Source organism: Glycine soja, chromosome 7 (assembly GCF_004193775.1).
Source record: "Glycine soja cultivar W05 chromosome 7, ASM419377v2, whole genome shotgun sequence".
Taxonomy (NCBI): Eukaryota; Viridiplantae; Streptophyta; class Magnoliopsida; order Fabales; family Fabaceae; genus Glycine; species Glycine soja.
Genome location: NC_041008.1, coordinates 46,351,943 through 46,371,351, shown reverse-complemented (window position 1 = coordinate 46,371,351; position 19,409 = coordinate 46,351,943). Strand labels below are relative to the sequence as shown.

Genomic DNA, 19,409 nt, shown 5'->3' with positions numbered 1-19,409 from the left:
ATCAACTTAGTCTAACAAAACCTTTTTAAACTTTAGAGACTAAATTGAAACAAAAAATTTAAATAAGAGACAAAAACCATATTTAGTCTTAATAAAAATATCCTTGTCAAAAAGAACCTAAATATAATTATAAATATATTTAAGCGTTTAGGTGAAATACTAATAAATAAAGATATGCTGAAAAAATAATTAATATTTTTATTTTTTTAAGAATAACAAGTATTTTTAGATGAAGTAAAAATATTTATACTTGAATGTGAGTATTTTTTATTTTGTTTTACTTTTACCTTTTATTCTTGTAGCACGTTACCTTACTATTAGTCAGCACTTATTTTTTTATAAGCACTTATTATTAATTTTTAAAACATTGGGATTTTCTTTGACGTTAAAGTTTCTAACAGTAAATTTCCCTTTACAATGAGATTGTAAATTCTTAAATTTCAACATTAATCCGTTTCAAATTTTTTATATTAACTTTTTGGTCTCAAATCTTAATTTTATCTACTTTAATTTTTTATTTATTATTTCCCTCCTAAATCTAAGCTTCTTATATTTTTTACTTAAATTTTAAAATATCTGTACAATACATAAAGTACGCACTAATAAAGTGACCTAATTGTTAATTATGGTGCATCATCAAGGAGCACCCTTACGCACTATTAAATGTCAACATATTTTGTTTTAGCTAGGATTGATAGGTTAATTAATTAATTTAATAACATAAAAAACAGGTTGACAAATTAGCTTACTTAGTTTTTTAAGTAAAACGATGGGTTAAGCATGTGAATTCATATATTAACTGCCTACGTGTACTCTTTTTTTAAATAAAGTGACCTAATTCATATATTAACCATACAATTACACCAACAAACTCAAAAAAAATATAAAGACTAAATGATGATTTTATGTCTTAATCTTATTTTTTTCATTCAGTTTAGTCATTCATTTTATAAAAAAATTATTTTAACCTTTTATTTTATTTAAAAGATTCAAAATTAAAGGATTGACTTTGACATATCATATGATTTAAAAGATTTAAAATAATACTTTAACTATTTAAATATATTTAAAATTATTCTTTATCTGAGTATTATTCGAAAGACAAAATTAAATATATTTAAATGATTGAAAGATCATTTTAAATCTTTTAAATAAAAAATAAGATAACAAAGTAAAATTTTTGAAAGATAAATGACTATTTTAAATCTTTTAAATAAAATAAAAAGACCAAAATAAAATAATTAAAGATAAAGGACCATTTTTTAGCAAAATAAATAAGATAAACACCAAAATGATCATTTAACCAAATATAAAAGTAGAGAGGCACAGCAGCAAACAGTTTCAATATGTGGAGCCTTACTAAAACCATTTCTTCCTTTGACCAAACTTATTAGTTATTACATGTTTTTCTTTTTGTTGTCATTGTAGAGTACCACTAATTTTGTTAATGACTAATCTTTATAGAGAAATCTGGTAAACAATCTTTAGTGAGATATCTCTTCTCAATTACATTTTTTTCATTCACAGTACTCAAACTCAAGACTTTGCTTAAGAGGGTTGAATCTAGTATCACTCATACTTTGCTGGTAACTATACTTATTAAATGTTTTGTCCTTTAAAAAAAGAGAAAAAAATAAAAGTACAAGTGTTGCAAAGTAGTATGATCTTTGTCATAATAAAGAACGTCCCACGGCAACCGGCCTGCAAAATGCGAAAACCTCAATAATTTTGGGGGTTGGAAAAACAGGAAGCAGCAGGAAAAAGAAAGGACATTTTTTTTTTCTAAAACTATAAAAATTCAGGTTTCCAACCTGTCAAGTGAGTTCGATTTTAGGTATCTAATTGACAGTTTATATACAAAAGTCTGTAAGAAAAGAGTGTAAAGATATCCACGAATATACATTAATGTAAACAAAGCATACTTCATGAGCCAACTACTGTTAAATGTTATTGTTACAAGAATAAAGATTATACAGTCATATCGTACTGATCACATTTACATTATGACTACTATTCTTCAAGATAACAAGCAATAGCCTACAGGGGACAATGAATTTCAACTATTGGGAGACATTATGTCTAAACTACATTTAGGTATATTCACTAGAATGAGCAAAATTAATTACTTCAAGAATAAAAATTAATTAATTCTTGAATTAGTTTAGGTATATTCGTCGGCATCCTCCAAACTAATTCATTGGCAACAATAATTAATTAATTACAACTTTCTAAGCTACAAGGAAATAAGTAGACACCCGAGAATATGGACCTGGTCTCATATTGTTCAAGCAGGATTAACTACACTGTAAACTATTATAACTGAACAATGGCTGACAAAATTAAAAAGGCTTACATGAGCTCAAGAACAAGAGCAGATGCTCCTCCTCCCCCGTTGCAGATGGCAGCAACACCATACTTCCCTCTCTTCTGTCTCAATACCTGTAATACAACTTGGCTGAGATATCCACAGATCACAAAAATCTGGAAAGTGTAGCAATCAAGCCAGGATTATAAAATGTAATGGATAACAGCTGCATGGCATACTGAATACTAACTGGAGAAGTATAAGAATTTGTGTGCCAAGGGTGAAAGAAAATGATATACAAAGTAACCAAGGTCACAAGTTACCCCTAATAATGTGACTAAGATGCGAGCTCCACTGCAACCCAAGGGATGCCCCAATGACACAGCTCCACCATACACGTTAACTTTTTCCTGCATTTGATAGGAAGTACATGAATTATCTATTATTGGGCCACTATACCATGGCAGAATGGAGGAACCAAAATGCTGAAGCAGCTAGAACAGCCAAAAAAATGAGCATATTCACTTAAACACTCACAGGATTAAGAGCAAGAAGCTTCTGATTTGCAAGAGCTACAACCTGCACAGAAGAAGTTGGAATACCATTGGCATATTCACTAGAATGAGCAAAATATGTGCTTTATTCCTTACTGAAAAAGCTTCATTTATTTCATAATAATCAATTTGAGAAGCATCAAGACCAGCATTTGATATAGCTTTTGGTATTGCAAGGGAAGGAGCAGTTGTAAATAATTCAGGCGCCTGCAAAACACTGCTGCTTTAGCTCTAAATGCTAATAATATTAATCAAGACCAAAACATGTTAACATTAACTTGTCAAAGCACCTTAGCTGCATCCCCATATCCTTTTATCTTTGCAATTACATGCAATCCAAGCTCACGTGCCTTCTCTTCACTCACTAGCACTAATGCAGCAGCACCATCACTAGTCAAGCCAATAAACCAATCCATTATCAGCAGAACGGCATGCAGTTTAGAACCATAAGTATTGGAAGGCATGAGTATTAATTTATTAGCAAACTACTTGCAATGACACAAGAGACAACCCCCACAGAATTCACATGGGCATCAAGGAATACATGTGTTACTATATGTATACCACGCATGCAAAGACACATATGAGGAGAGACAAAGAGAAGGAAGGTCCTTATGCTAGAAGCATTGCCAGCAGTCACAGAACCCCCAACCTCTTTAAAGCTTGGTCTAAGCTTCCTTAACTTTGCAGCATCAAACTGGATACATGAACACAAAAAGTATTAAACAAAATGTAGGAGTTTCCACTATATTTCAAATCAAGCAAGTAAACTTCATATAGGATTTCAGTTGAAGGCTTCTAAAGTTATGAACTTACAAAATGACAAAAGTATATCATACACAAATATTAACAAATAAACATCCCCTTGCTTCTAATAAGACAACAAAAGAAATACAAAAGCTCAAATATACAAAACTGGATTCAATTTGGTGACAAATTTCTGTAGTTGTATAAGTAAAAGATAAAAAAAAATGATAGCAGAACCTTTAAAAAAAATAAATTATTTCTAGGTAATTCTGGTCCATATACTATTCACATACACTGGTCCTGTCACACACACACACACACAGAATAACAATGTAAACCTAAAATCTATTAGTATGCACTACAGACTAGACGGTCCATACAGATTAAATAATATAATTGCAAATTAATCTATTTACCTTCCCCAGACCTTCATCTTTATCAACAATTGTGGAAGCCCTCCCTCTTCCAGTGGAAACTTCAACCTGCATGTACAAAAAGTGTTAATTGAAAATCAAATCAACATCACTGCATAAGTTATCAACGTTTTGATATAGGCAGGAATCATAATCACACCGGAACTATCTCCCAAGCAAAATGACCAGCATTTTGAGCAGATATTCCTCTCTCAAAGCTTCGAATGGCATAAGAATCCTGAAAAACGACATACATTGCAGAGCAGAACAAAATTATGAATCCTAGATTCAACTAATGTTTAAAAGGAGTCAAAAAGAAAACATTCATTGGGCTTGGGTCCACCGTGTTGCCCAAAAAAATGTTTGAGAAGGAGGAATAATTCCATGGGACAAGAAGGTACAATTGTCCGATCAAGATTAGGAAATATATCAGCACAACAATGCTCCTGTTTTCAAATATCTAAAACAGGATAGTGGTGGGAAGGAACATGGCCCCCTCCACTACATTGACAGGCTGCCAGATGTGATGTTGAATTAAGGTAATCGAAGCAATTTAAGGACAGTGAAACAGTGAACAGGAATGAAATGTATTACAAAGTTTAACAGGCTGTTCACCGAGGAACACTACCTGCTCATCTCTTGTTATGACATGCTGATCTGCACATAGTTCGGCACAAGCACCCATGCCAAAGTTATTATAGACATCCCAAAGGCCATCTTTGACCATACCATCAATGATGGTATCGTGTCCATATCGAGATCCTTTCCTGTTTTAGACAGAATATATACAGAATATGGTGATACTCAACATCAACAACTAACCAAAAAAAATGTAATGATAGTGGGATTTCATCCAATGTTTAAGCACTTATATCTACAATTGGGTGGCATAGATAATTTACTGAAACACCACAAGAAACAGGATTTCATCATGGCAGCTAAAATAAATTCTCCCTACTACCCGCAGCAGATTTTGTCAGATTTCAAAAAACATCTTTTATTAGAAAACACAAGTAGTAAGTATCAACAATTCATGAAAGAAAAGCGAACCTGGCCTCTGCAAGGTACTTAGGTGCATTAGACATGCTTTCCATACCACCAGCCACAACAACATCATTGAGACCAAATTGTATGGTGAGTGCTGCAAGCATGGTAGCTGCAATGACAAGGACCCTTCCAATTAAAATTCATATATTTAAGTGGGAATAGTGGAATACCCTTCCAAATCAACAAGAAAAACAGCATACCTTTCATCCCTGATGCACAGACCTTGTTAATAGTAGTGCAGATTACAGATGTAGGAATTCCTGCACCTAATGCAGCCTGTCTGGCAGGAGCCTGCCCTAAATTGGCACTAAGAACATTCCCAAAAAACACCTCTTGCACAAGCGATGGATCAACATTTGCTCTCTCGAGAGCACCTGCAGAGGAGCAAGAATTTGCATAAACATTTGCTGACTGATCCTTTTAAGAAAGAAAAAGGGAAACAGAAAAATAGCTTAGTAATAGTGATTTACTCTTAATAGCAATTGAGCCTAACTCTGTGGCAGAAAGAGATGATAGGGTGCCAAGTAAACCACCTATTGGCGTCCGCGCAACACCAACAATACAAACATCTGCACCCAAGAAGCACAAATAGAGATTATGTATTCTTATCAATTATGCATCCACTCCACCAAAGGAGGTCCATTATTTTCACACCACAGAATACATAAGAAAATCATCATCAAGCTAAGGACGTAAAAAGAAGCATGCGAGTTGTGATTTGAAGAGAAGGCAAGGCATGATGATTGAATAAAAGTTGTTATGAAAGGAAATACCTCGGGATTTTGCAGAAGTAGACATGGATGGATGGGGAGCGTACGTCAGAAATGAGGAAAGACGGCCTTTTAATCTGAAAGCAACAGAAAGAAAATGATATGAAAAATGATGATGCAGTTTGTTTATATGACAACAAAAGGAGGATCAAAAACCCAACTCACCCACAGTAACAGAGCAATCCGGATGTGATGTTAATGTTAGTTTAGTTTAGAGAGACAGAAGAAGCAGCTAAAGAGAAGAGAAGAGAAATCAAAGACAACGTTTTTGATTGGTATGGTATAATGTTAAGGGAGGGAGGGACCCACTTGCCCATCTTCTTCACCTTGTCTTTTGCATGCCATGCAATGCGTCTTCCTAATCCTAATCACTTCCGAATGTAATGTACCTATCTTTCGGGATTTGGACGGACAAGTTCTTTTCTTTAGTCCAAATGTCAAACAAGTCTCCACTCCTATTTTTCTTACAATTAACTCTTATAATGAAGTTCTTTTCTACACATAAAGCTTTAATTAAAAAAATATTCAGTGCCATTTAAATTAACCACGTATTGTTCTTTGGAAATGGATAATGTGTTTGGATTAATTCACTTTGAATAAAATAAAATTTTGAATATAAATCAGTGCCCTTACGACAGTTAAAGAATTAAAAAAATATTGAAATATTCAAATTTACCTTAGTCATAACTTTTTTACACTCTCCTATAATATTCAAAATAAACATTTTCTTTTTTTAATTTATTAATCAATACTCCCAAGATATAGGATAATAATAACCTAAAAATAATTACTAAAAGTGATGCTTCAACTCATTAATAATTATAATAACTGTGATCTTTGTTTAATTTTTAAAAATAATTATAAAAATTGAATAGCTAACATAATAAAAAGTAAAAAGTATTATCAATAAAACTAAGTAATAAATTACAATCTTTTTGAAAAAAAAAATTGTTTAAAGAAAGCAATGTGATCAGAGTACAGCATAAGAATTTAGTTTTATATGGCATCTTCTAAATATAGTTCATTTTGGGTTTGAGAAAATATTTATTATTGGAGTATTATTATCCTATAAGAATTTAGTAATTACAATCATTTTGAAAAATAATAACCTAAAAATAATTACAATCTTTTTGAAAAAAAATAATTTGTTTAAAGAAAGCAATGTGATCAGAGAGTATAGCATAAGAATTTAGTTTTATATGGCATCTTCTAAATTACCTTAGTCACAATTTTTATATTTTACAATAATTTAACTTATTATTTTAAATTGACTACTTATTTTATTCATCTTGTTTCTTTCTTCTTCTTCTTTTTTTACACAGAGAATATTAGTCTTGTTCCTTTGGGTTTGAGAAAAGTGACAAAATAAGCTTAAAAAGTTGGAGCTGGATTATTTATTTTTTTGTCGTAACTACTGGTATTACCATTCAGAATCAGAGCCCAAAGGCAAATAAGAAACGTGAGATTTTTGGAATTTTCTTCATACACTATACATATTTCTTTTACATCCAACAATTTTTTAAAAATTTCAAAGTTTAATATCCTCTTCTATGTTGTTTTTTTTTTCTTCATACATCATCCCCGTATCCTTTTAGTTGAACTCCTTTTATCTTGTGACTGGTTTGATCGAGATGAACTGTTGCTCTGGTCATTTGGAGTACATAATTGTCATCGTGATGAATGTTACGATGTAACCATGGAGGAGGTAAGTTTTTTTGTTTGTAAATTGAATTTGTGTTATAATAAGCATACGATTAACAGTTCGTATGAATTATACAGATTGTTGATTCATATAAGTTATACGAATTGTCTGTCAATTCATATAATCTAAATATTTTTTAAAATTTAAAAAAAAAAATTTAAATGTTTTTTTTTATAAATTTAGTTATACTTTTTATAATATTTATGTAAATATTATTACATTAACTAGTTTATGCAAGTGTATAAAATATGAAAATTTAGATATAAATTTTCATATATATGCTTATCAATTTCAATGTAATATATTAGTATACACGGTAAAAAAATAATAAAATTCTGTAATAATATATGTTAAAAAACATATTTATTGATATATAGACATACTTATCCAGTGTAGAAGATTTTAAAATAAATTTCTAACATTAATTTTTAAAAAATAAATAGATTTTTTTATAAATAATTAGAATTATGTATGGTGTCTTTAGGGGTTATTAGTTTGTCATTGAATTTTTGTAATGTTTTGTTAAAATAGATGAAGATGAGTGGATATATGATAACATAATGTTTAAAGAAGTTAATATGAATGAAGACAATGAAGAACAACCTGGTGTGTTTGAAATTAATTAAAATCCCATGAGAGACCAACTTCAACTCAGTACATCCTTGCACATAATTAAAATTAATTGGTTCAAATAAAATGACAAATAATTATTCAAATATGATATAATTAAACAAATAACTACATCTCTTGCCCAAACTTTAGATGTCACATGATGTGTAATGGGGTTTGTCTGAAAAATCATTTGTATCAGCACCTACATCATCCATAATTGGCTTATGAGACTGTGCATGAATCTCGTCAGATCCACATGATCAACATCCTCAACAACAGCTACAACTGCTCATTGTCTACGTCATTGTCTACGTACAGATGCTGTTGGCCTTCGCCGTTGAGAGACTTCTTTCCCATCACCAACAACCTGTCTACTTAAGGCTCTTCCTAAAACTCTACCTAAAGTCCAACACAATCCTCTGATTCTAAACATAATCTACAAATTTGTACATTAATATCAAGTCGTCATTCAAATAATAGTTGACTTTCATATTTCAAAACAAATTTTTTTCATTCTATTACTCAAAAACTAACTAACAAATTAACTAAAAAAACCTTCTAAAACCATATTGTATTATTAAATGTAATATATTTTAACAAATGTAATAAAAAAAATTAAAGTAACATTAAATGATTAATCTAGCAAACTAAAATACATCATCATAATCAAACTACAATTTTATTTTAAATATTTTATAAATTACAATTTAATTATTCATAAATAAACATTTAATTAAACTAAATTTTATAGTTGAAAACACTAATTCTAGCAAACTAAAATATATGATCAAAATCAAAGTATTTTTTTTTTTATTTCTAATAAATGACTACTTTATTATTTTATAAATAATTATTTTAATACTTTTAAATATTTATAAATGAATGAAGATATTAATTTTTATATTTTTTAACTTTGAAACAATATTTGTATAAATATTTAATACCATTAAATATTTAATATTTATACAAATATATTAATAATGAAAGAATGCAAGTTAATTATGATGGAGGGGAGAAACGGACTTGCGACACAGCAAGGAGAGGAAGGAGGCGACAATGATGTCAGGTGTTGTGGAGAGGGAAAGGAAGCGTTAGTGACATGAGTGATTGCTGTGAGGAGGGATAGTGTATTTGATTTTTAACTAAAGGATAATTTAGTCTTTTCACTACACTTGTTGAGTATAGAAGAAGTTATGTTGGGTGCTAGAAGAAAATTTGACATTTTTTTATTCTTATTTCTAATCAATAAAATTCCAAGTTTAAAATGTCAAATCTTAAAAACAAAAAAGTGGACGCTTGTGTTAGACTGTTAGCCTATTTGACCCGTAACCTATACATTAATTAGTCTCCTAACATAGTCTAGTCGAGAACTGTTTCGGCCTACATTGGAAAGTTGGATTGATCTTATTGCCACAAAAACACCCGTATCTTACAAGCCTAATAACAGTGGCCCCAAAAGATACGACTTTCATGAAAATTTACATTTGTATTTCATTGAGTACAAATCACCAAATTAATTCTGAATTCTGAAATCTCAAATGAGTGTTAATTGCTAAAATAAAAGGCTTGTTTTATTAATTTGTGATGATGTGATACAAGGGAAGACAAACACAACACAACTTAGAAGAAGCCATGAATCAAAAGCATTTTCATTTGAATATACAGCTTCAAGTGGCTTTGAGATCTAGCTCACCACCAACTAATTAACTACAAAATTAGATTTGGTATCTATGACTATGAGGAGTTCAACAGCAAAATATTATGAAATCAAAGAAAGGATAAGGGCACTATTTTGGAGAAGCAGCAGAAGTGATCAACTTGATGGTCAGTTGTAGCTCCCCAGACTCGACCCCACGAAGCCTTAGCCAAACATTTTGTAGCACTTCGCCATTAACACAATTGATGCTACTTTCACGGGCAAGACAATTTTCACTATCCGGTGTCACCTTCCTCAATGTAGTCTCACCAGAGGACACCTTTAAAATATCTCTTAATCTGGCTGCAGAGATTAATGGCTGAAGGTTCAGGTAACTATTTCCCATCTTGTCATCAGCCTTCCAAAGATCTTTATCAAATACTTCCTATCCAAAAACCAACTTAGTTACAACCTAATTAAACTCAGCATTTCAAATATTTCGCCACAAAAATAATCAATACATTATAATAAAATGCATGTAAATTGTCTGGGAGGAAGATACCAGTAAACTAGTTAGTAATGTAGTAATGGTTATCTTTGGCTGCAAACTGAAACTCACAAAGTTTTCAGCTAGCCAAAGATACAAGTGGTGAGTTAATTACTACACCTTATTGTTTACTATTTTACTTATTAGATCATCATATTGATACTTAGAAGAAAATATGTTGAGGTCTGACCTGTTAACTAACAAGTACTAAAATTCTCAATCTCGAGCTCATTTTTTTTTTTTTCAAAACGTCAACAAATAAAAGTGTATATTTACAAATGCAAATAAATAAGAGGAAACTCACCAAATTGAGAACTCCCAAAGGTTCTGTCAGAGTGAAATTCAGCTCTTCATTCCATACAGGATTCAGGCAACAACGAATGACCCTGGTCTTTGCTGTCTGATATACATGATAATGAATAATTTCAACGTTCTAATGTTTAAAAACGATACATAGAGTTGATATAAAAAGACACAAGGCAAAACTGAAATGTGAATCCAAGTTAATTACCTGATTCCCCAGCTTGACAACAACATAAGGGTCACTGCTCTTGAAATCCCGGATCACTAATCTTTTCCCTTGCACAACAATGACTTTTAGTATCTTAAGCTGTTCATCCATTGTTCTCGGATGTTGAAGAAGCACAAAATCAAATGAACAAAGGGAAATGAATGGTAGGAGCAAGCGCCAAGTGAAGTGATGATCTTTGGAAATTAAAAAGGGTTATTTAGGATATAGATAACAATCAAAAGGAAATTAAGCAGAGACAATAACAAATAACAAACAACTAAGTGATCTGTTGCTGTTAAATGTTCATCTGACTCGGCAATCAAATTTAATGCCAATGGAATTTCCTCGTCCACCGACTACTGCAGGTAAAAATTACAAAAACAACAGGTGGCGGTCTCTCATTTGTTCGTCGCAGGATTGACCGTTGACCAGACTAAAAAAAATCCAAATCAGCGTGTGCTTGCTGACTCTGACAACGCTCTCTGTTCCTCTTTCATTTTACTTTTTTACAACATTCAAATCACGTGGCACACACACGTCATTTCTTATTGCTTTTTACCATTCAACTCATTAATAAAAAAACTATAATTATGAACGAAGTTTACAACTATTTGAATTTTCGGTCAATGAATCTATATACTATATATAATTAAAAAGAAGGCCAATGAAATTTCTATTATGTTGATACCTGAAAGTTTGACACGTGTAACAAAGTTGGAATTTTAAAAAATTTGAAATAATTTTTTTAGATTGACACTTGTTTTGCTTTTTGCTCACAAAATTATTTTATCTTTTCATTTCTCTCTCTACTCCTCCCATGGAGTCTATGGAAAGTTCCTGAGCCTTCTTGAACAACCCGGTCCTCCCCTTCGAGAACATGACTTGTCTGCTGTTGGCATTGTTGATTCTTTTGATCTCGATCTTCCCTCGACCCATTGGCTTAATTTCTCGCTCTCTCAGAGCACAAACATGCCCAACTGAACGAGAAATTAGAGCTGGTGTTTTGGGAGGAGTAGCAATTCGACGGTTGAAGATGCGAAGGAAGGCACCACACTAAGTAAGGTTGCGAGAATGGAAAGCGTTTTACCTCAAATGACCAGAGAGGTTGGCTGGAAACAGCAACTTTGCATGGCTCCGCGTTCTTGGTGCATTTAGAGACTATTTCCTTTTTGCCCCATTTTGGATTTTCATCTGCACCCGCAGGTCCCACATGGTTTTGGCTGCCTCTTATATGTTACAAATGAGAGGCTTACATGGCATTTCAAGGCATGTATAGAATAGGCTTAGAAACCTTATACCCAGAACTCTGATACTTCAAGATTCCACTTTGCTATTGTATGTTTGATTTCTTTGGGTTCCTTAAAAAAAGGATGCACTTTGGGAAGTGGTTCATCTTTTGTAGATATTAAGAAATCAAAATTTAGTTGCTTATATTTTTGGTACGCCTAGGAATGTGCTTATGCTCTTATGACAGGCATACATTCATTATAATTTTTTATGGACATTACCGTTTGTGATGTAAATTTTATGAGTAATTTGTGAATGCATACTTCCTTTTTTCATAATTTTATTGATAATTTTGTTATGTGGTTTTTGTTGATTTTTGTCAACAAGAAAATCCCGAGAGATTTGACTGAGGCGTGGTTATCAGGAGCGGGATTATCCATAGTGGCAGCTTTGGTTATGATGTTTTTACTTGGAATGGTCAGTAGATGAAAGCATGAAACCTCCATTTTGTTTGTGACTTATGAATTCTGAACATAATATGTGTATAAGTGTATTGTAAATTGATATTAGGTCCTCATACTCTTATATGTTAAATTCTCCTTTCGGATTCGCATTTCTCTTTCTCCACCGCAACACACCCACCTTCAGGTATTTTCTTCTTTCTTTTCTTTTTCTTTTAAATGTTATTTTTGTTGTTCATTTGCGATTTGTAAATCAAATCAACTAGCTTTAGTGCATTACTCACGATTATCATTGTTCTCGGAACTCTGCACTTGCATACACACACATTTGTTGTTTGTGCTTAACTTAACATGAGGACTTCTTGTGACAAATACTGATACCAACTTTCTTTTTCTGTGTTGCAGGATTTTGGTGGTTGTTTTGACAGTATTTGAGAGAGTTGGTGATACTTTTATATCATGGTAGAGGATTCTATCTTGCATGTATTCAGAGAATGTTATACTTAGATATGCTTATTAACAAAAAAAATGTTTTTTTAAAATAGGAAAATGGACTTTAGGATATTGTCATGATGCAATTTAATGAGCGTGAAATTGGAGGGTATTTGGTCTTCAATTGTAGGAAGTTTCTTGAATGTTACTTATGTTATGTTGTTTGGAGTAACCGTTTTTTTTTAATGTCAGGGATACAAAATGATAGGATCTTTTCTGACCTGGGCCCTTGTGTATGTATTTTTGTTTGTTGTTCCAAATTTTCAGTTTTTTTATATGAATGGTTTGCATTTTAATATTTGAAATTTAATGATTTTATTTAGCATTTGGTGTAATGGCAGCATGGTTTTTGGCTATGCTTATCCAGCTTATGAATGCTATAAAGTAGTTGAAAAAGAATAAGCCGGAAGCGATTATAAAACAACTGACGGCACTGGAGTATGTTCTCACTTTTTTTTACTTGCTTTAGTGAACTTTTCCCTTCAAAGATTTAATGCAATTCTCACACACACCCTATACATACTAGAAAATTGAGAAGAGATACAAGTGACCTAAGTTGACGAGGCCAAAAATCATCATAAGAACAAAATAAAACTTCCACAGTGATATCCCATTAATTTGATGATATGAACTCTATTCATAGGGCTTATTAGAGATGTGATTAACAATTAATAAACATTTTTAACAACATAACTAAATAACACATTTCGTAACTAATACAACTAACACTTGATTAATATCCTGATTTTTTTCTTTTTCAGGTTCGTGATTACATTCATGTTCTTGATTTAGCAGATGGGCATATTGTTGTGTTGCGTAAACTAGATGATCCTAAAATAGGTATTTATTCCAAATTAATTATTTTCTTCTAATAATTTACTGTATTCTTTTGGTAAACTCTATGGCATTAGCAAATATTGTGAATGTGAATTGAATGATTAATTTCTATAAAAGTTTAGACTAATTGTGGGAATACATGGGCTGCTTATTGCTGATATCTTCTTTTGTTTGGCGTGTTGAAGATTATTTTGATGTGATGATTAATGACACTGCTCTTGCTTTGTAATTTGTTAAAGTGTGCTATCATAGTAATTCAATCTAGCTAATTTTTTTTATTGTAATTTCATGTCTGAGCAATCTGGTTAGTGGAACCTGTGGTCTTAGAGAGTCAGGTTTTTTTTCCCTAATTCAATATTTCATTTTAATTTTGTTGTAAGGTGATTTTTGAGGTATGAAATTTTTTTCCCTGTGATAACTTATTGACGGTGTGCTTGCTAGATTCTCACTATGAACTATATCAATTTAAAGTCAAAACCTGTAATCTAGGAAAGCATTTTGTTTTGTGTTACTGACATCTTTTGAATTTATATAAATGTAGTATTTTTAATTGTTAAAAAGTTTAAACTAATTGTGGGAATACGTGGGATGATCATTGCTGATATCTTCTTTCGTTTGGTGTGTTGAAGATTATTTTGATGCGATGATTAATGACACTACTCTTGCTTTATAATTTGTTAAAGTGTGCTATCATAGTAATTTAATCTAGCTAATTTGTTGATTTTAATTTCAGGCCTAAGCAATCTGGTTGGTAGAACCTGCAGAATTTTTAATATCAATTATACCAAACGCCACCATTCCAACGCTTTATTTTGTCACATCTTTGTGTCAGTGTTGCAAATAACATGAATTCGCTTGGACAGATTTTCCCTTAGAGAACGCGTATGAGCTATTAGGAGTGTCCGAGACCAACTCCTTTGACGAGATTAAAGCGTCATTCCGCAAATTGGCCAAAGAGACTCACCAGGACCTAGCTGAGTCAATGAATGATTCCACTGCATCTCGACAATTTGTAAAAATTCTGGCAGACTATGAGGTTTGTGCAAATCTGGTTCTAGAAGATTTATCTTCACATTGATGTTGGGTGGAGCTATTAGTGATATTGCCATAATTTATCTTATTATTATAGACAGGTTCATATAATTTGTTTTGTCATTTCAAACTTAATGTGATTGGAGTGGATATTAGTGATATTGCCATAATTTATCTTATTATTATAGACAGGTTCATATAATTTGTTTTGTCATTTCAAACTTAATGTGATTGGAGTGGATAATATAATTTCCATCTCGACCAAATACAAAAAAAAAAAATTAGGTGATGGCTTAATTATGTTACTTATTTTATATCCTATAATCTCATGCCATAATTATAAGTAAATGATGGCAATGTCTGCCACCCTTTTCCGTGGACATGCAGGCAGAGTTACTCCACAGAGTGGCAATCATATTCCTCCAAGCCATTTAAGTTTCTTTGCTTAATAAAAAGTTGTGCAAACAACACTTATCGTGTCCTATCCTATAATGTTGTCTATCTTAATCTAATTGAGTTCTTCGTTTTGATCAATTTCTTCTTTTGATTGTTCTACCTAAAATCAAGTAAGAAGTACCTGTGAAAAAATTATCCAAAATAGTCACTTTCAAAACATACACTTACCTTCATGAGGTCATTGAACTGATTAGAGACAATAACCTTCAGATGTTATCAAACTGTTGCTTAGAAGGAGAGCTTACAAATGATGATGGGACTAAATTAATGTGTCTACCCTAAGGGTGTTTGCACTCTGAACCACGAGAGTGTCCTAATTCGAAGTTACTGCTCTAATACCTCTCTAGAAGGATTCTGAGGTTAGACGGACTTAATACTTTTAACTGAAGATAACCTATAGCCGAATGCTTGAAGAGTTGTACATAAATAATTGAGCTTTTACTGATTTTTCTTGCTTTCTTTGTTCAATTTCATTATAAATAAGTTCATATACAATGATAGCATATAGTTTATATGCAAGGATAACATATGCAAGAATGATTTATTGTAAGTAGGTCATACATTTTGGTGACAAATTCATCCTTGAAGAACCAATTGAGAGGTATAGTTAATTGATATTAGCGTTTGTTTTTAGTTCTTTTCATTGACCAGTAGATCCAAATTATGTACTATTAACAAGCTCTATCAACAGACAGAAATTGGTTATTGTTATGTTTCAGGACATTTTGCAATGTCTTGGTTGCTTTAAGTAAAAAAATAATTTAAATGTCATGTGAGCAGAAGTTCAAATTCCAAATTGAAGGATTTTTTACTAGATTTTTTATTTGACACTGGTAGTAGCCATTTTTGGTTGATCCAAAGAGTCTTCAACAGTTTGTTCGGATTAATGATGTGAAGAATCATTCCTTTGTTTTGCATGTTTACCTTATGAAAGTAGATAGATTGACATTTGTATATTTGACAGTAAAGTGGAAGGGAAAGAAAAGGATATGAAAAGGGATTATTGAAATTAGCATTTAATGTATTTTTTCATTAATTTAATTTTTATATGTTGTTGATAAAGTTTGATGTTCATATAAATAAGGGTGGCTGAAATTTGCGCTAAAGTAGGAATTTCAAAGTGCAAGCATCGTAGCTTGTTGGTCTAAGTTTACAATTTGGAGTGAATAAGGGTGGCTGAAATTTTCAACTTTTCATTTTGACCCAATTACAAATTATTGTTTCACACTCACCATTGTTTTGCATCCAAAATTTTTTATTGTGTTTGGATTCTGATAATTTCTCATTCTACCACGTATAACAAAACTTTCAAATCAATTATTTTAAACAATAACAAATTTTTCACTTTAACTCAACATCATTTGGTTAAATTTAAAAACAAAATGTTGGATATATTGAAGACTATTTTTTTCATATTCTCTCTATTCCTTTATTTAATTTTATATAGATATAGATATTTTCTTTTGCTATATATTTTAGTAATACTGATTAATTTTTAAAAGTCTTAAATATATTTTTAAAAATATTTGTTAATTATTTTTAAAAATTCCTTCAAAAAATATTTTGCTTTTATTAGTCATTCAAATTTTTAAAAAGTTATTTTTGGTATATATATATATATATATATATATATATATATATATATATATATATATATATGAGTAGTAAATATATAAAAAAAGTATATAAATATATAGAAAAGTAGCCTAACAAAACCATCATTTTAAACATATAAAAACTATAGGCAATTAAATGATTGAAACAAATATTTTATATTATTGACACCTGACTTCACCAAGGGGTCAAATGAGAGTTTTGATAATAAAAAAATATCGTTCACCTTTTATTTTTTATTTTTTATTTGTATTTCTAAACAAAACAAGTATTGAGAATGGTATGGTACGGTAATGTTGTATGAGTTTGTTTAACTAAAGTTTTTCTGTTACTATCATTCTTTTCTCTTCTTCTTCCATAGTCATGACATGCTCCTCTCTCTATTCTCGCTTTGCACTCTCCACTCCACACGATCTTTTTCCTTACAAACACTTTAGATCCTATCAACTTTTTCGTTTTTCAAATATATTGAATAAAAATTATGCTTATTTTAAAAATATATATATAATAATAGATACATCGCTTTTCATAATATAAAATTTTTCATATGAAAGTTTATTTAAAAGTTTAATTTCTATAAAAAAAATTATATCATTAATCAATCATGATTTTTTTCCAACATAACTTATAAAACTTAATAATTTTTTTCAATATACTTACTACAAAAATTAATAAATTTATCATATATGATAATTTTGTGATTAAATAATAATATAATTTATACACATATTATTCATTTATTAAATTATAGTTATAGAGAGTAAAACTAATTAAAATTTATAGGCCATTTTCATTCACATCAAAATAATACATAGATTAATAAACTCAAACAATACACACTTGCTCTCTGCCTGTGCATCATCCTGTGATAACTTTTTAACAATGTAATTACTAGATTTGTCACTATGAACTATATCAATTTTAAGTCAAAATCTATAATCTAGGAAAACATTCTGTTTTGCGCTACCGAGATCTTTTGAATTTATCTAAGTTTAGTATTTTAAATTGTGAAAGACTTTAAACTAATTGTGGGTTTTGTATAATTGTTTTCATTTTAAATCATTTAGTTACACTATTTTGGTGTTTTTTTTATTCAAAACAAGGGTAATTAGGTAAACAATTTTTTATACATGGAATGGTCATTGCTGATATCTTTTTCCAGGGAATAAATATTAGTTTATTATATATATAAGATTTACATGGTGGGTTTTTTGTTTAAATGTATACTCTCTTAGTTTTACTGTGGTATCTGTACTTGGAGAATAGGGTACCTATTGTTGAACTTCACAATTTATGTGTCAAGCTATTCTTACTTTTATACGATACTGTAGTAAGTCGTATATCTTATAGGTAGGTGTTTAGTGATTGAATGCAATATATATATATATATATATATCCGCGTAAAATGTATCTGCATAGGAGTGCTGGGTCAAAGGAGTATCTGCATATCCGCGTAAAATGTATTTTTACTATTCATCTATTTTCATTTTCATTGTTCTTTCATTCACGTTGTATCATTAATCTTTTTAAATGTTTCCTTGCAAGACATCATTGAAATACCATCATTTTACCACCGGCAATGAGCACCAAACTATCTAGAATTTGTCCACTTCAAATACAACAGATAAAATTGATATATAAGTACATACCCACATGTTTAGTGGCATTATTTTCTTCAGTTATGACAACTGAGCAGCAAACAGGTAAAAGCATAGAACCAAAGAATGTGACGGTCCTTAACGCTAGCATTGGCAATAAATCTATTGTTCAACCTTAGTATCATTTTTGTCTGATTTCAACCATGGAGATTAAATTTTGTTTTACTACAGGCATTACGATAAAGTTTGGGAGATGATCATTAGAGGACAAAAAGATTTTGACACATATTAAATTTGGTTATATTTTATTTAATTTACCGTCAATATTTTGTAGTTTCAAGCACAATATTATTATAAATATTATGTTTCTTTGTTGTTTTATACTATATTTCATTTTATTCCTATCATGCAATAAAAAATTTTAATGATTGCTGAATAAAAAACCAAGTAACCCGTGCGTACGCACGGGTTATAAACTAGAACTCGACTTGAAAAGAAACGTGTACCCTCTCCGTGATCCTTATTTTAATGAGTTTAATTATCAAATCAAACTTGTTATGTTGGTATGCCACACCACAATATGACGCCGAAACTACGTAACGAGAATCATGTAAACAACAAATCCATTATTTTTCTACAAACTGATTTAGGCATCTTACTTCCTATCCATGAATAATTCGATCATCTTTGTATTTTATATATTTTGTTCTATTATTAATTTTTATCATTAACATTTAGACGAAAAGTAAATAAGAAATGTTAAATTAGGAAGTAAAATGCTTAATTTAATAATTAAGAGTGAAAAGTACCACTCAACCTATAAATTAGTGGGTAAAGTGGACATTATT

The 19,409-nt window shown here is 30.7% G+C and overlaps 2 protein-coding genes and 1 long non-coding RNA gene across 6 annotated transcripts; 1 reads left to right on the top strand and 2 right to left on the bottom strand.

The window, feature by feature from the left end:
- Positions 1-1,439: 1,439 nt before the first annotated feature.
- Positions 1,440-6,154, bottom strand: LOC114420245 (probable acetyl-CoA acetyltransferase, cytosolic 2). Its single transcript, XM_028386150.1, has 15 exons — positions 6,002-6,154; positions 5,840-5,913; positions 5,537-5,635; positions 5,267-5,440; positions 5,070-5,175; positions 4,648-4,786; positions 4,180-4,257; positions 4,023-4,088; positions 3,471-3,556; positions 3,150-3,249; positions 2,956-3,066; positions 2,843-2,884; positions 2,629-2,715; positions 2,354-2,439; positions 1,440-1,701 (listed from the first exon to the last, which is right to left on the bottom strand). Exons 2-15 carry the CDS (start codon positions 5,862-5,864, stop codon positions 1,671-1,673), a joined length of 1,230 nt encoding a protein of 409 aa, XP_028241951.1. The 5' UTR covers positions 5,865-5,913; positions 6,002-6,154; the 3' UTR covers positions 1,440-1,670.
- Positions 6,155-9,689: 3,535 nt separating this feature from the next.
- Positions 9,690-11,155, bottom strand: LOC114420244 (protein C2-DOMAIN ABA-RELATED 11-like). Its single transcript, XM_028386148.1, has 3 exons — positions 10,845-11,155; positions 10,638-10,733; positions 9,690-10,231 (listed from the first exon to the last, which is right to left on the bottom strand). Exons 1-3 carry the CDS (start codon positions 10,953-10,955, stop codon positions 9,938-9,940), a joined length of 501 nt encoding a protein of 166 aa, XP_028241949.1. The 5' UTR covers positions 10,956-11,155; the 3' UTR covers positions 9,690-9,937.
- A 457-nt stretch (positions 11,156-11,612) lies between these two features.
- On the top strand, positions 11,613-16,201 carry LOC114420243. 4 transcript variants are annotated; one of them, XR_003668365.1, is made up of 8 exons: positions 11,613-12,548; positions 12,642-12,719; positions 12,938-12,994; positions 13,217-13,257; positions 13,348-13,462; positions 13,786-13,864; positions 14,595-14,994; positions 15,086-16,201. It is a non-coding gene; the product is annotated as an uncharacterized LOC114420243 (long non-coding RNA). The 4 variants fall into 4 exon arrangements; XR_003668366.1 differs by lacking the exon at positions 15,086-16,201 and having other exon boundaries at positions 13,392-13,462; positions 14,595-15,080; XR_003668364.1 differs by lacking the exon at positions 15,086-16,201 and having other exon boundaries at positions 13,366-13,462; positions 14,595-15,080.
- Positions 16,202-19,409: the final 3,208 nt, after the last annotated feature.